The sequence below is a fragment of the Barbatula barbatula genome (genome assembly GCF_947034865.1).
Source record: "Barbatula barbatula genome assembly, chromosome: 5".
Classification (NCBI taxonomy): domain Eukaryota; kingdom Metazoa; phylum Chordata; class Actinopteri; order Cypriniformes; family Nemacheilidae; genus Barbatula; species Barbatula barbatula.
Window position 1 is genome coordinate 19,179,938 of NC_136769.1, and position 16,519 is coordinate 19,196,456.

The 16,519-nt window shown below is 38.9% G+C and overlaps 1 protein-coding gene across 6 annotated transcripts in view; it reads right to left on the minus strand.

Annotated features, from left to right (window-relative positions):
- baiap2a (BAR/IMD domain containing adaptor protein 2a) overlaps window positions 1–16,519 on the minus strand; it is a 69,490-nt gene that overhangs the window by 19,932 nt on the left and 33,039 nt on the right. For all 6 annotated transcript variants that reach the window (XM_079457573.1, XM_079457572.1, XM_079457570.1 and 3 more), the window contains exons 4-6: window positions 5,527–5,588; window positions 5,289–5,360; window positions 3,067–3,204 (exon numbers count right to left, since the gene is read on the minus strand). In XM_079457573.1, coding sequence (XP_079313699.1) covers window positions 3,067–3,204; window positions 5,289–5,360; window positions 5,527–5,588 — 272 coding nt within the window. The remainder of the gene's footprint in view (window positions 1–3,066; window positions 3,205–5,288; window positions 5,361–5,526; window positions 5,589–16,519) is intronic.

Here is a 16,519-nt window from a genome sequence, read left to right on the forward strand (position 1 = left end):
AAACATATCTTTACCTTCATAACTTGATTTCCATGAAAATATCTTTAACACAATTTAGTGATGCCTAACATCCTTCAAAGAAACAATGTTCCCTGATGTGAAAGATGTTCGAGTTTTACTCGATTCTGTATTTTCCTTTGGAAAAATGGATTAAGCGGTATGATATACAGTAATCTGGACAAAGTGTGTGTGTACACTCAGGCTTTATCAGCCCCTGGGGTTCTTGACTGAATCAGTTGACTTTTCCTGCTGACGCCCAAGGCGCTATTTACATTTGCTAGAATCACACGCAAAAAAAAGTGGTCTGAAACTCTACAGCAGGCATTCAGGAATTTATCTTTTAAAACCTGGTCTCGCTCCTCCAACTCAAAATAAGTATCTGAATACACATCAAAATCACAGTTATGAAACCGATTCAGCCCTGTTTTGACCAAATGAGCCACATTTAAAGTCAACATACTCAAACCTCTAACAGCTTATCAGCTGAACTCTGTAACAATGTAACAAGTTGCTAGGCAACCCTGCAGTTTTGCCCACTACTATAACCAAAGAGTATAGAATACCAAGAGTATAGAATACCAAGAGTATAGAATACCAAGAGTATAGAATACCAAGAGTATAGAATACTAAGAGTATAGAATACCAAGAGTATAGAATACCAAGAGTATAGAATACCAAGAGTATAGAATACCAAGAGTATAGAATACCAAGAGTATAGAATACCAAGAGTATAGAATACCAAGAGTATAGAATACCAAGAGTATAGAATACCAAGAGTATAGAATACCAAGAGTATAGAATACCAAGAGTATAGAATACCAAGAGTATAGAATACCAAGAGTATAGAATACCAAGAGGCGAAACTCTGGTGCTTTTTGGGAAACAGTCCAGCCGTCATTTTGGGGCGAAAATGCTTTATAACTGACATGGTTACTAGGGAGCCAAGGCTTTTGTCATCATGTTTTGTCATCATTCAGGTTGAATTTCAGCTGTAATGTTTTTTAACAAAGCAGCTGATATTGGCATTGCGACAGCAACAAGCAAAATGGCAGAAATCGCAAGGCGCTTTTGTTGCAATGGAACGCTCTATTGATTTTCACCTCTTGGTATTCTATACTCCTTGCTATCACTAAACAAACTGAAAACACCCCCTGTTTGCTATTGGTCAGCTTATTGCCAAATCACAGCCACGCTGAAATACTATAAATCAGCACTCATGTTACACTGCATGAATATTTCTTTAATAAATCTAATAGTTGAACTTGTCAAACATGTTGTTATATCATTCCTGTTTGTTTTAGAAAAGCTTGCATTACAGAATTCCTTTCTGGAATATGTTTTCTCGAACAAAAATCAGTGGCTTCTGAGGCGAGTGAATCAGCACGCAGCCAGATCTGACTGTCTGAAGGGCATCTGGAGGCAGACGGACACATTCATCAACCCCCGGCAGCACCGCATTTCATACCTGTATCGCTACTATTCTTCTGAAACCTCGTATTTCGTTATTTTGGTAAATAATCATTATTAGTCACGAAGTATCCAATCAGTACAAATGATTCAAAAGTGCTTGTTAATCATTTAAAACAGGGGCTTTCAAACTTTATGATGCCAAGGACCTCAAATAAGATGAACCTCTTTCTTAAACTTATCCATCTCTAAAATGTGTTAAGAAACATGTACACAAAGTTAGATAAATAGTAAATATAGTATTATAAAAACACCATATTATTTCCAAACTTTGTGGCCTAAAGTAAGTGCAAAAAACGAAACATTGGTGAGAAAACCTAACTAGAAAGATAGAAATATAAACAATTCTGGAAACTATGCATGTAGCAAAAAAGCAGAAAAACACAAATGAAACGTTAAGTAATGTTCAATAGACTCATTTTTTCTTCTCCCCCAAAGGGGACCCCTTGCAACAATCTGGAGGTCCCCCGTGGTCCCGGACCGAAGTTTAAAACCCCCTGATTTAAAAGGTAGTGTTTTTTACATTTCCTGTAAAACTGTGAATTTGCATTTTGCAGTTGTGTCTTAAAAAACGTTCTAAAACTGAATGCTACTGAACAATACGGAATTCATATTTTCATAACAAAACTTAACACACAAACAAAGCTGTTTTAAAAAATATCTGTGGTTAAAAATAAACAAAAACCAGTAACCAAGCAAGTAGTATCCTTACCTCAACAGAAGTTTATAAACATGGTTGATATTGATTTCCAAAATGAGATTTTTCATGTTTATTATTGTGCGTTCCAATTAATATCAATCAAACTGCAGTTGGTTTGTTTTGATTTAAGCCATAATAATAAAAAATCAGCAACTAACACAAAAACATAATAAAAAACATGATTTTTGAAAACTGTTTTAAAATGTAGTTTTGGAAACGAATGAAGTAACCTTAATGAAGTAACCAGCCATTTTATGTTTCAAACGGAGATGGCGACAGAGAGGCAAAGGACTGCCAGCTTCAATGATCTCCATTAAACTCACACATGCACACACATACATACGACTATATACGATAGAGATTACAGTACAAGTATGAGACTCTGTAATGGGGTCAGCCGGGTCATTCTTTCACACCCGGTGGACCACGCAAGCATCCAGAGAGGCTCGAGCCGGAGAGCACACACACGGTCATTCTTCGCTTATTGATTTGTTTCGGGTCTCCGCAGTCCCGCTGTCATAGTGTAAGACTCCTCTCAGCAGGCCAGCATTCACACACCTCAATTAAGACTGCAGGTTGAGGCCTGGTCTGCTGGATCTTACACAGAGCTCAGAAAACCGAGCCGTGATGTCTACATGTGCACCACAGCCGATATGCGGCAGTGCTGTTTGTATACACGCCTACGTCTTTTCGCCCACCCATTGCGTTCTCTCTGTCACAAAAGCCTTGCTGTACTACTCTCATCCAGACGCTGTTAAAATCATCTCTGCATTAACATGATGTAGGTGGTCTCACTGAACCCGAGCCTCTCCAACCACCTCCACACCTTCGGCGACACGTCGGATCCGCTCGCGCCCGCAGCCAGCAGAGGTGGCGGCAGAGGCAGCGCGGGGGCTCACCTGCAACTCCTTCTCTCCGTACTTGGCGGGGTTTTTGCTGCCTTGGCACTTCCTCCGCAGTTTCTTCAGCTCCCCCTGGCACTTCTCCAGACTCTCTCCTTTGCTTTTGTGTTCAATCTGGTACTTCTTAAGAGCCGCCTTTAGGAGGAAAAACACGAGAATGTTGTTGGTGCGTGCACAAAAACAGAACACAGTCGCTGTATTGAGAAAGACACGGGAGTTGAGGCTTACAAATAAAGGCTGATGGGAGTCAAAAAATCTCTCTTTATCCAAAACCATTTGAGCTGTATTGCTGTCTACATACTGTCAGAAGCTGCTTTGTAAAGCAGAAATATGGTTTTGACTATATTAAATATTAAAATCCAATGTTTTTATTAAATTCAGCTTTGTTTATGGTTCTCGAGTGCATACATGGCACTACTAAAATGCTCCAAATAAATACACACCACAACAAATAAATACAGACTCCAAATAAAACAAGGCAGCTTACTAGGGTTTGGAACAGATCTGAAGGATTGCGTTTCATGTTTTAATGTTTGTAAAACTAAGTGAAGGTCTCCATTTCAAACTGCACAAATTCTGGAGGCTGATATACTTGGCTGAGAACGCTTCTAGATATATGAATCTTCTCACATCCTACACAAGGTACGCTGAGAGAAGGATCTCTAGAATCCAAGTCTATAAATAGTTTGGCTCAACCAGAGCCTTGCACAGCAGGAATGTGTCTACAAAGACGGTGTTGCATGTGAATGATGGTGCAATTGCTTCGTCTTTGCAGAGAGACAGGCAGATTCGGCTTTCCAGCATTGATCCCGCTCTCACAACATGAATGATTCACGATGCATGAATAAATAAAAACAATATCGGAGGTAGTATGAATTATGCTATTCTTCAGGAATTCACGAACACACTTTAACCATTTGCGGGTGGGTTGAGTTGAGATTTGGCGCAAGGCCCTGCTGGTAGATGCCGCAACTACACTGCATTCCTTTGATACACACATTGTGAATTTTCCTCATGCATTACCATGAAAGAATGTGATTTGTGTTCAATTACAGTAGATGTTTCACCATTGACCAGCTTTTTGGAAAATTCACAGTGTGAATAAACTAAGCTGCATTAAGTAATATAAAGTGACCTTTACAGTTCAGGTGACTAGCTTGAAAGGAAATCAAGTAAACAGAACATAAAGAAAAAATATAAAGAAAACAAAATAAAGGTAAGAAAGAAAACAACAGAAAAATATAAATGGAAATAAAATTACAAATTAAACCAAACAAAACGTTAAATAAAAATAAATAAATGGAAAATAAACAGAAATAAATAAATAAATAAAAAGGTAATAATAAATTGAAATAATTGTATTTATTACCATAAATGACAAATAAATGCTAATGGAAAACACAAAAAGGAGAATAGTGAGAAGGGAAGTGAATAAAATAAAAAAATTAAAGGGAAGGGGAAAACATAAATAATGAAGTATAGGGAAATAAAATTAAAAAGTAAACTAAAAATACGAGTAAATAAATAAAACTGAATACAAAAATGTTTGGCCCTATAACTAGTAACTGCGATTGAGATGACCAGAACTGCTTAGGAATAGTTTTCTCTAGCTAGTATACGGCCTCTTGATTTATTGTGTGCAAAAAAAGGGGACAGCTACACTTAACCAAGATCTTCAATGAAGAACTGATAATGGTCTCTCGAGCAGAGCCTCGATGTGCTGCACAGAATGTGTGGACTGAGAGAAAAAAAGTATTTGGCTTCTAAGAGGAACAACCGCAGACTATTCTCCCCAGTGCTGAATATGGCAAGTCAGTGAGCCTTTAATTTGATCTGAATACAATGTGATGACAAGAGACGCCCAATCCCAGACGCCCAAACCCCCCCAATGAACTGCTCCACACAGCTCCTCTTCAACCCACTCACAGTCTAAAGATATCTTCCTCAGAACTCTTCCACATACACTTTCATCTCACGCAGATTTTGTTTCTTTTATGAATGTTTGTCCAAAAAGGAACGATGGGAAAACAGCGAGAAGGTGATACATTCCTAACATCTGAAAGAAAGATTGATTTTGTGCAACTACTGAACTACGGATGCAGAGACATTTTGTTCCTTTAACACAACTATCTTAGGTTTGTTTTCTAGGAAAAATCTGTACCGAGCTCACTTTGGAAAAAGCATGCAGTATACACTGTATTGCATAGTATTGTACATACAGTCAAGTATCTGGCGTCCAAATCCACCTTCTTCTCCAACTCTGACAGCAACTCATTGTGGAAGCATTTCAGCTGCAAAAGAAAGTTTCAATATTTTATCTTTTAAAAACATTAAAGCACATATTTGTGTAAACTACACTGCCCGGGCTCAAAATGAAGCTGATCCGTGCTAAGAAGGATCAGCCGTCACACCATTTAACAGAGAGGTAAAGTGCACTACGGGGAAGAGTGTACACACCATGTCCTCTAACTGCACTTGAATTTGCCGGTGGACCTCTGCCATCTGAAAGAGCACATCCCCTGTGGAAAAGAGCGACAGACATTAGTCAACGAGTGGACAATGACCTCATTATCACGTACTTCAAGTGAGAACCAATGTGGTGAGGTTAAAGAGAGACAGATTCTGAGGTAGGATGAAAACAAGAGAAACAAGAAATGAAGAAAGGCAGAAAGGTAGAAAGGAATACGAGAAGGAAAGGAGAGAGCGAGGCGATATAGAAATCCCAGCGTGCACTGCGACCATGCCATCACACTAGACACACACCACAGGAGACAAGTAAACAGAGGGACGATAATTAAACACAGACAACAGAGAAATTAAAAACAAAATGAAATGGAGGAAAGCAAATCCAAACACGAAAAGAATCGTGCAGCACGTCCCTGCTGAAAAAAATCCAAAATAGTTTATAATGATTTGCTGTTTTTAACTGAGCGTTAAGATCACAGGCTGGTCCAGCTAAACCAGGTGCAAACCTGCTTGACCAGTCTGGAAAACAAGATAAATAGACTTAAACCAGTTAAAAACCAGCAAATTACCATGTTTAAGTTTATTAAACAAAACACAAACGTTATGGATTATTGACTTAAAAAAATGGTGTCTTGGAGTTCTATTGGCAACATTTTATAATGTAAAAGATCGGAATAAACGTTTATTTTCTATTATACGTATATGCTGTATAAGTAGCTGCAACCTTTCAACTGAAGGCTGTTTGTAGTCGGACAATGCTGGAGTGTTCGATGACTGTCAAAATGTTGCGAAACTCGCAAAAGAGTGAAGAAAACTGAAATAAAGTAAAAGAGGCCATGCACCTGATAAAAGTCGTGTTGTTTTCATATACCTACATGCTGCTGCTTCTGAATATGCAATGCATTGTGAAGAAAGGAACAGACAGTAAGCAAAGCACAAGAGAGACACCGTGAACAGAACACACAGCAATGGAAGACAACAGAGAGCCGCCCTGACCCGCGCCGGTCTAAAGTTAGCTGCTTCACAATGTCTTTGAGCGGCGGAAAGAGTTGAACAGTCAGACAAGTGTATCGGCACACGCCGGATCCCTGGACGCTTGTTTATACCACACATGACCAATTGGAGAGTTTGAGCTCAAGAATATAAGCGTTCAGAAATGAGGCTTGTTGATCAGCCGGAGAGAGATTCAAGAAGGTATTCGTGAATGATCATATGTTCAGCACAACACAATTGTGAGAATTTTTTTTACTTTATTTCAACAGACACATATAGGAAGTGTAGTTTTTTGAGCTTGTCAAGGTTGAAAAAGAAGAAAAAGAGACATCAATATAAAAGCAGTTTATATATTGCCATTCAGTTGCTTTGCATATCAACAAGTTCATGTTAGTCGGTTGAAGTCGGAATGACTTGTTATTGATCACTTTCGGCTTTACAACACTGCATGAAATGTAGTTTTGAGGACATTGTGATTTCTCTTTAACGCTTATCTGAAACACGACTATAATGGCAGAAAGTGCATGAAAATTCAGTATTCACCTTAAACACCTTTACAATCCATATAAATGATAAATAATGTCAAGTAGGAAATCACATGAGAAAAACGGTTCACTTCAGTATGTACAGGGCTACAGTGAAATGATCTTGAAGATGTCACCCTCATATAAGCCAACACTCAATGAAAAATGGCTTTTTATTACATTTATTAGTAGGCATGCTGTTCATTTTCCAGTCTTTACATAATTAACAAAGCATAAATGTCAACATTATTGTTATAATAATTATAATAAAGCTTTTACAAATTCTATACTGACAGGAACAACCTATATGCTGAAATAAAAGCATGTTTATAATTTGATCACGTCATTAAATTGCTTAAATGTTGTGGTTTATTCTTAAAATAAAAAGATATAAATAATATAATACATTTTATATTAATACATTAAGTTATGCTCTAAATGTAAAAGGCCATGAATAGATCCTTGAACACATGTTGTTAGTTTTTGGGGCATAACACTATAAGATTTGATCCAATAATTTGCATTCAGTCATTTTCTAATATCAAAATAATAATAAAAATAAATTCAGCAGCTTGATTGCAGTTAATCAAGTGACAAACACAAATCTCCACACGGTTAATTCAAACAATTAAACAACAAAACAGTCCTGGTCCTCGATGCTGATTGGTCAATAGCAAAGCCAAGACCTCCTCACGGAGATGCTATTTGTTTCACGACGCAACCCACTTTCATTTTTGTTGCCTAGCAACGTTATGTTAAGGTTTCTCGAACCTTATTGCTTAAAGTCCCAGTGAAATGAAAAATCACAATGCTGAAATTATTGCAGCGTTTATTGAAAATAGTTTATCAATGTGGTTCTCTTTTTTTAAATCGTGTGCCCTCGCAAACTTCAGTTAAAATCTGAAAATGTTTTTCCGTCCTGTAGTGACTATCCATATCCAATGACGTATGTTAGCTGACTTGGGCGGATCATCCATTAACTCCTCCCCTTCAACTATCAGTCTGCTGCCATTTCAAAATGCAACGGAAATCCAAAAGACTCATTCAATATTTCATTTACATACACACCTTGGTATTGCTAGTGCTATGCTCTAACCACTGAGCCAAAGGAAAGCTATAATTACATTTCACTCGGAAATGCGTCAAAATACGGAAGTAAAAATTATCGCAACTTCCGGTTCACGGGGACTTTAATTATATAGTGCGCGATGATGACATCATGGCATTCCTTTCTATACACGTTCTTTCTAGCACAAGAAATCTCCTGTCAGACTTTGGAAAAAAGGAAAATGGGGCGGTCTGCCTCATAAGTCTGAATTTACACAGCATGCCACCAACAGTAAAGCGATTAAAGATAATCAGCTGTGCTCACCAGCCTCCAGCCTCACAAACTAATGAGGTATTTTGACTCTTCTTAGCACTTGGATCAATTAACATATGCAGTGCTATGACCTGACACAACACACACACACCTGATACAAAGAGGACACATACATGCTGTAGATAAATATAGCCATCACACCTCTTCTGAATGCTTAACCAAACTACTGTGTGTGTACACAACAGGATTATTTACAGTGAATAACAATGCAATTTGGGTCGGTTCCTCACTAAGGGCTCTTATATGGCTCCAGAAGTCTTATTTTCAGTTGAGGACAGCCAATTTATTTATTAATTATCGTTGGTGGGATTTTCAGAGAAGCTGATTTCAAGAACAGAATAGTGACACATTTTTTTGTTCATTTGCCTTTTTGTTTTATGCTGCTTTTCTCATTTCCGTAAAGAGACCGGTTAGTTTTATCCTACTGATGCCTTGTTGTTGAGACAGAAATCCTGCTCCGTACGAGAGGAACCGCAGGTTCATGTTCAGGCGCTAGCTACCGTCTCCTGGATTACGACTGAACACCTCCAAGTTGAAATCCCTCCTGAAGGCAGCGATACCGCAGCGCCGTGGGAAGCTCGATAGGCCGCAGATAGCCCCCGTCGGAGAGCCTGACGTGATGAGACCGGGGATAGGCCCGACATGCTCTTCAGACACGCACCGCAACTTTGTGAGAGACCCGGTGCCAAATGACTTGTAGAAGCTTGTCACAACTTTTACTTCCTCTAGATAGTCAAGACCGATCGTCTTCTCGGCACTCAGCCAGTACTCGCGAGGAGCCCTGGCGAGGCCAATCCGAGGATGCAGCCCCGAACATCTAAGGGCTTCACAGACCTGACTCCCATTGCTTAACGCCACTTGTCCCTCTCAGAAGTTTGACGCCGCATAACTATTTAGCAGGAGGGAATCTCGTTCGTTATTGGAATCAACCAGACAATTCACTCCACCAACTAAGAACAGCCATGAACCAAGTAGTCTTAAGTCTTAGTTACAGGGATAGCATTATTAGTTCTTCCTCCAGGGCTTCAAAACCTGTATATGACTTTTGTGAAACACAAACAATGATATTTTGAGAAATGTCTCGGAGGTTGTGTGTTCATACAATGGAATCCAATGGGGGTCAATGTTGTTTGGTTACCATTACCAAAATTCTTCAGAATATCTTCTTTTGGATAACAAAAAGTCGTACAGCTATCAAAATGGCATGAGGGTGGGTAAATGCAAACTTTTTGTGTGTACAACAAAATAGCTTTATTCTAGCTCATGTTCACAAAGTTTCGCCGTATGTCCGTATCCACAGATACAAACAAAGACACACCCAAACCTTCATTCCTGATTTTACTCAAGTTTCTTCCTTGATCCGTGTTTTGATCCCACCCTCACTGTGCATCCTGTCAGAAAGCCTGGCTTTGCTTCGTATGAAATCAAAGGGAACCAGGTGTACTGAAATTATATTAGAAAGCATATTATGGTTTACATGAAAACATTTCAGACTGCACAAAAGATCTGATATGTTGAGAAGCAAGTTTCAACAACACAAACGCACACACAAAAGTTTTTCACAAGAATTGAATCAGGGCTGATATGTCTGACAGGAGCTCCTGGTGTGCAGGTACATTAAGCTCTTGAAAAATGGACTTCTGACATCCGCATTCCTCCTGGTCGGTGTACAGATGCCTGATTGACAGCACTGGGGCCAAGAGGCGGTCACAGCCTGTGCAAAGAACTTTACATGGCAAGCGTGAGCATGCACCTCCCATGAGAACACACACAGAACAATAGATACATGTCAGTCAGGGAAGTTCTCAGAAAAATCTCTGCCCGCAGCCTTGCATGTCACTACTAGAAGTATGCAGAGCTACATATCTTTAAGCAAATGCGAAGCAAAAGTGTATTACATTTGGTTTCACCCAAGTATCAAAATGTAAAACCATTTAAACTAAAGGGATAGGATATTCTTGAATTTTGCACATCTCATGTCATTCCAAATTTGTATGACTTTCTTCTGCAGAACACAAAAGGAGATATTTCGAAGAATGTTGGTAACCGAACAACACCGGACCTCACTGACTTCAAATCGCAGAGACAAAATCTGTGTTTCACAGACGAACGAGTCATATACAGGGTTTTGAACTACATGATGGGAAATAAATGACGAGTTTTATTTTTGGGTGAACGATACCCTAAAAATAGCATCTTAAAAATGTGCAGCTTATCGAAAACATCTCGCAAAGGTCAAAGGCGTATGAATAACGTTTATTTACGCAAATCTCAAATTTTAATAATACAGTAGATAGACGCAAAAACATATCTTGTGAGAACGGCCTCTTACATAAGACGCTCTGGCAATTAAAACCATCTGCTGTAGCCAGTAGGGTGGTCACGGTACCATAAACATGTCTTACGATACTAAACCAGCTGAAGTATCTCGATACAGAGTAATATCACGATGCTGTGCCTTGTTCATAATCCAAATCTATACAAAAATACAGATTCAGATTAAACATTTTGTTTTTACTATAGTAAACTGTATTATACTTTGCACTAGAATATGTTGTTGTATTAACTATAGTAATTGGATAAATTGTAGCAAATACTGTAGGTGGTGTCAATTTTCCACTGAGTTTAACCAACTCGTTCGAAACGATAATTTGAATCACAATCTCGTCCGAGTCATTCAAAACACACATTCATTTGTAGATAAATACCGCAAAAAAGGGTGTTCAAATGAGTATGAATGTGCATATGCAACACTAACTACGGTACTACAGTTTCAAAAATAGAGGGCATCGCGGGTATTTTGAAGCTTTAGCTTTGCGATGCTACCGTAGCACCGGTACACCGTGCAAACCTTGTAACAGGCAAGCTAAGGGAAGAAACAGACACGTTTCAAAAGTTTAACTGCAAAAACGTATAAAAGTTTACTTTTAATATTTCATTTGACATGACTTGACACACTGCCTAGGGCGTATAAGACTAAATGGAAACCGCTGTGATGTAACTGCGTAAGACGTCTGTCTGCATATTTGTCCCATCTTTAGTCTCCACCCAAACAAAAAAGTGGTTCAGCGTGGGTATGTGTATGTCTTTATTCAAACAGTCAAATATTCCCTCTCATCAATTATTTATGGCCGATCACCTAAGAAGCACGGCAGTGTCATCATGGTTTATGGAAGTAATACAAGTTGCGGAGAGACGCAACAGCCGCAGGCAAACCCGACAGGCCAGACCAGTCTAGGAGGAGGTGAACGTGTAGGAGAACAGCGTGAATCACTGACAACGGTCAAGTGTGGATCATTACAGGGTGTCATGGAAACAGTGGAAACGCTGAGGCCTCATGACAAACCGAGAGCAGCGATTCAGAAGAACAAAATGGAAGACTTTGAATTTCATCTTAACAAAAACTGCAAAGCATCTTTTGTCTTTTAAGTACAGAAAGCAGATTACATCATTCCCCATGCTGCTGCTACTGACACAATATTACGTATCCCATGATGCACTGCTGCTGCCCGGACATAAAATACTACTCAGTCATGTCACATTGCATTACTCATGCAGTCTTTTGTTCACACATACGCTGACTTTACATGCGCAATGAAACTCCAGTGCTATTGTTGGTCATAGTGATCATGACAAATGCAATATATTACCCATAAAAATACGATTGTAAAGGCAAGACTCCGTTTCTTGCCAGTAGATATTAACATTTGATGGAGTTGGTATATAAATCACAGCAACGCGTAATGCGTCATCTCCCAAACAACACCAATTTTTATCAAAGGACAAATCAATCTCCAAACAGCAATAGTTTTTGGAGGTTTTCCACATATTCAGCTTGTAATGTATCCCTGCATGTGGGCAGCAACAAAAACAAATCTGTGTTCCACAGAAGAAAGACTCATACAGGTTTTGAATGACCAGAGGATGATTGAATAACGACAGGATTGTATTTTTGTGTGAACTATAACTTTAAGTAGATAAACTTTTCCAAACTTGAAACGTTTGTCATTTTGAATGCAGTTTGACTCTAGTCTAGCGAAAAGTAGCTTGCCAAGCTATGTATAATTGAAAGCAGTTAAACTAGGCTAAAATACACTACAAGAATCTTGCTCAGATTTTCGGTCCGGAATTTTTGCAGAAAGTCTGTGCCAGTCTGCAGATATGATCAGTTAGCGAGTTTCTAAATGAAAAGTCTTTAAAAAGTCTGCGAGTGAACGATGTGTCTAGTTTAAAAAACTCGTTTCATATTTTTAAAGTCTTGTAGTGTATTCCAGCCATACAGAGAAGAATAAATATGGACATAGTTGGTGAAGATATGAAGAGTTTGGTTCCAAAGGAGATAACTCGGTTTTAACATTTGTGCGTTCCGATTACTATCAATAAAACTGCAGTTGTTTTGATTCAAGCCATAAAAAATACAGCTATTAACACTATAAAACATTAACATAACATTAAAAAATATGATTTTGAAACCAAGCTCTTCCTATACTCTTCTAATTTCTTTACATCAATGACTTTTGGCTCTCTTGGAAAAAAATAGTTTACAACAGAATGGTCCCATCACGAAGGCTGAAAGGCGGCCAATGGTTTTGATTAATTTATGCCTATTTAAGTGTGTGTATAAAATGCCAAGTAATACCACATTTTCCAAATAAGATTGATAAATAGCTGGAGAGTGGCCACGGCAGGGCAGAGATCGTGTCCTTCTGACCCACTAAAAGCTCTCCGCTGCAGTGACATCTTCACCTCTGCATGTAGGACAGTCTCACTACTGGCTCAGATCCCTGAACCTCAGACAACACTTCGGCTAATGCCAATAAACTATCGTGCAATGTAGCGTTGAACTGGAGACGAGGGGCTCCAAGAGGGCAAAAAAGTCCTCCTAAATAACCATGTTAATATTTACTCTGTAGCTGGTATTTCTGCTAAAATACTACTGTTCGTATTGTGAAAACAAAGGAACAAAATTATACGGATTCTAAATTGTAAAACGAAAAGAAATAATACAGGCCCTGTGAAATCAATTTTTCCCAAATTATGTTTTTTATATCCATTTTTCTAGATTTAATGTTTCCTGCTATACAATAACCATAGATTTACATAGATTCCTAAGCCTTTAACATCTTACAGACATCTTCTTAATGTCTATCTCACATCTGAGAAGAAAACGTCTCGGAGACGTTGTCTCCAAGGTGTATGTATGCTAACGGTGTATGCCCACATAAAAAATACTTTAGTATACAAATACAATAGTATTTTTTTATAAACTATTATAAAATGCCAATATTGTGTTATACATCAACATGCCACAGGACAACTATGCAATACGTTTACTGTACAGAGGTTCCGCTATACTTTGATTTTGTAATAAATACAAACCTCTACATGTGAAATCTGCGTTTTTGTCTCTAATGACACGAAAATAACATAAGGCGATGTGTGAAACACCAGGCTTGTCCCATGAGGGATCTGTGTGTTTCACGTCTTTGTTCACTGTAAGAAGCTGAAGCGTTTGAGGTTGAGAGAAACAGGGGCTGGAATGAGGTGAAGATCAGAGGCTCTGTAATCCTGACAGACAACACAGTGTGTGAATGTAGCCATTAGAGCTGACAGGGCTGCTGCTTGCACTCCAAACTGCAATTTCTGGCGGTTTTGGCAGAGAAGGGCAGGCGTGAGCGATCATCTCGGCACAGCCTGTGCTCTTCAGCTGATGGGCAGAAGAACGATGAGACGGAGCCTCACGAAAAGGTCAATCTGAGCTGTGCAAGGCCATAGGGTGATGGTAATGGTAAACGGCGCACACGCGCCCGTATTGCTTCCAAAGCACACTCAACCACGGATGGACAAACTTGACACATGTACAGTATGTCACCTAGTGGACCCGGTTGATTAAAAAATGTTCTCACACATGCGCTGTTATACGCGCTTCATCCGTCTCAAAAATTGGGCTTCGTCTTAACAACTAGTCTCACTGACTAGCAATTATTTAAGACCAATCAGTCTTACTTTTCAGATTTAAACTAGACCAAGACCTAGTCTTGAAGAAAAAAATGAGATCACTTACTCGTAAGACTAGTCAAAGTAGTTAATGCAACCGGCCCAAGAGTAGCCGGACTATACATTGGTCTTAAGAGTGGATGAAAAATAAAGTTTACACTATAATCTAACTTGAGAATTACAATCAGGTTTGGAGATATCTTTACAGGACAGTGGGCCTCCGGGGCGGATCAGAATAGCTGTGAAAAAGCCTACAGCTACTGAAATGAGCCAGAGACAACGATACAGCTGAACCACCAAATCTAGCGACAACTTTATCTTGCTGCATTCTAAGATTGTTGAATCAATCTTGTCCTGGACAAAATCTACTGTTTTCTGACCCGCGTCCACAGCACAGATTGATTTAGGAGATATTGACCTGTCCTGATAGAAACTAACTGTACAGAGAGTGAATTTGAAAGGGCAGATGTCTATATTTGTAGCTAACAAGAAGCACACAGAAAAACAGACAGACAAAGAAGGAAGGCAGGCAGGAACATTCATCACTAAACGGCGCCAGGTTCCAGAACAAACGCTCCAAAAACAAATCAGGTTAAAAAACATCCTAAATCTCATGAATCTCTCAACATACAGCACACAGGGCAAGGTCAGGAAGTGCATGTGGGCCCTAACATTTCCCAGTGTGCAGTGCAACTCTCAGAAATAGAGCAGGAGAAAGCAGGTCTCCCGGGATTGAGGCACAAGGCTAATAAAATAGCTCCAGTGCTCTCATTCCGACAGGCCCCGGTGAGCAAGAGAGAGCTCGTCACGAGTTACTTGGAACATAGACACAGGTCTATTTAAAGAGTGACTGAGCAAAACATTTTCTTCACTGAACAAACAACATCAAAAACACCTCGCTACACTTCTAGCCATCGTTAGACCAGTTCCATTCTGGTTGACCAACACCAAAACGATAACTAAGTAGAGTTTGCCTGTTCAACAGTTCAGCAACACTAGTTACAATGTGATTGATAAGAGTGTTCACAGAGTAGTTTTAACATGTCGCTGTTAGAATGTTCCATGTGGTTGCTAGGGTTTTGCGAGGTTTTAGCATGTTGCTATGTGGTTGCTAGGGTTTTCTGAGATTTTAGCATGTTGCTATGCGGTTGCTAGGGTGTAGAGTGGTTTTACCATGTTGCCATATGATTGTTCGAGTAGTCCATGTGGCTTAAGCATAATGCTACTGTGGTTGCTAGGGTGTTTCTGGTGGTTTAAGCATGTTTTTATGTGGTTGCTGCGGGGTTCTGATTGATTTTGTAAGAAAGTTTTAAAGCATTTTAGTTCATTTTGATTTTATTGGGACATTACCTATTTATTCTGTTAGCTCACATAACTAGTTTTGTGTGTAAACTATTAATCAAAAATGTAGTTCATTTCTGGAGTGGCATTTCTATAATTACGTCAGTTTGACGGCTTGGCCGGACAACAGTCAACCCCTGTTTTCCAACAATCAATGTCCTGCGTGCTTTTTGAAAAATAATCATACTTCTCTAGATCCAATTAATGTGCAGTGGAAAACACAAGCTAGGCAACACTCTCTATATTTATAATATATGTCTATATTTGTAGCTAACAAGAAGCACACATATTCATATAATTCATATTCCATTTAACTGGGACTTCATGTAAAGTTGTGTATTTTAAATAGAAAAAGGGCCCATGTCACGTTTTTCTATTATACATGATGTTTAACATTAATATTACTGCCTTTCAATTGGGACACAGATTATAAGTCTATGGGATGCAAATCATCTCTATGGTGATTGGCTTGTGTAAATCACATTTATATTCTACAAGTGCTCCATCTCCTCACCCTTATACCGTCTATACATCACTGTTTTACAGTCCTTGTCGCCATAGACATACTCAAACTGATGTACAAGCTTTAAAACTGAAAACATTTTCATAAATGTTGGTTTATAAAAAATATTTTTTTCCAAAGCAATTTTCAGTGCATTGAAGCTATACATTGTCTCTGCATGTGTTTCCTGGGAATCAAACCAGTGATCTTTGCACAACACAGTATTCTGCTATTACTAGCATTTAC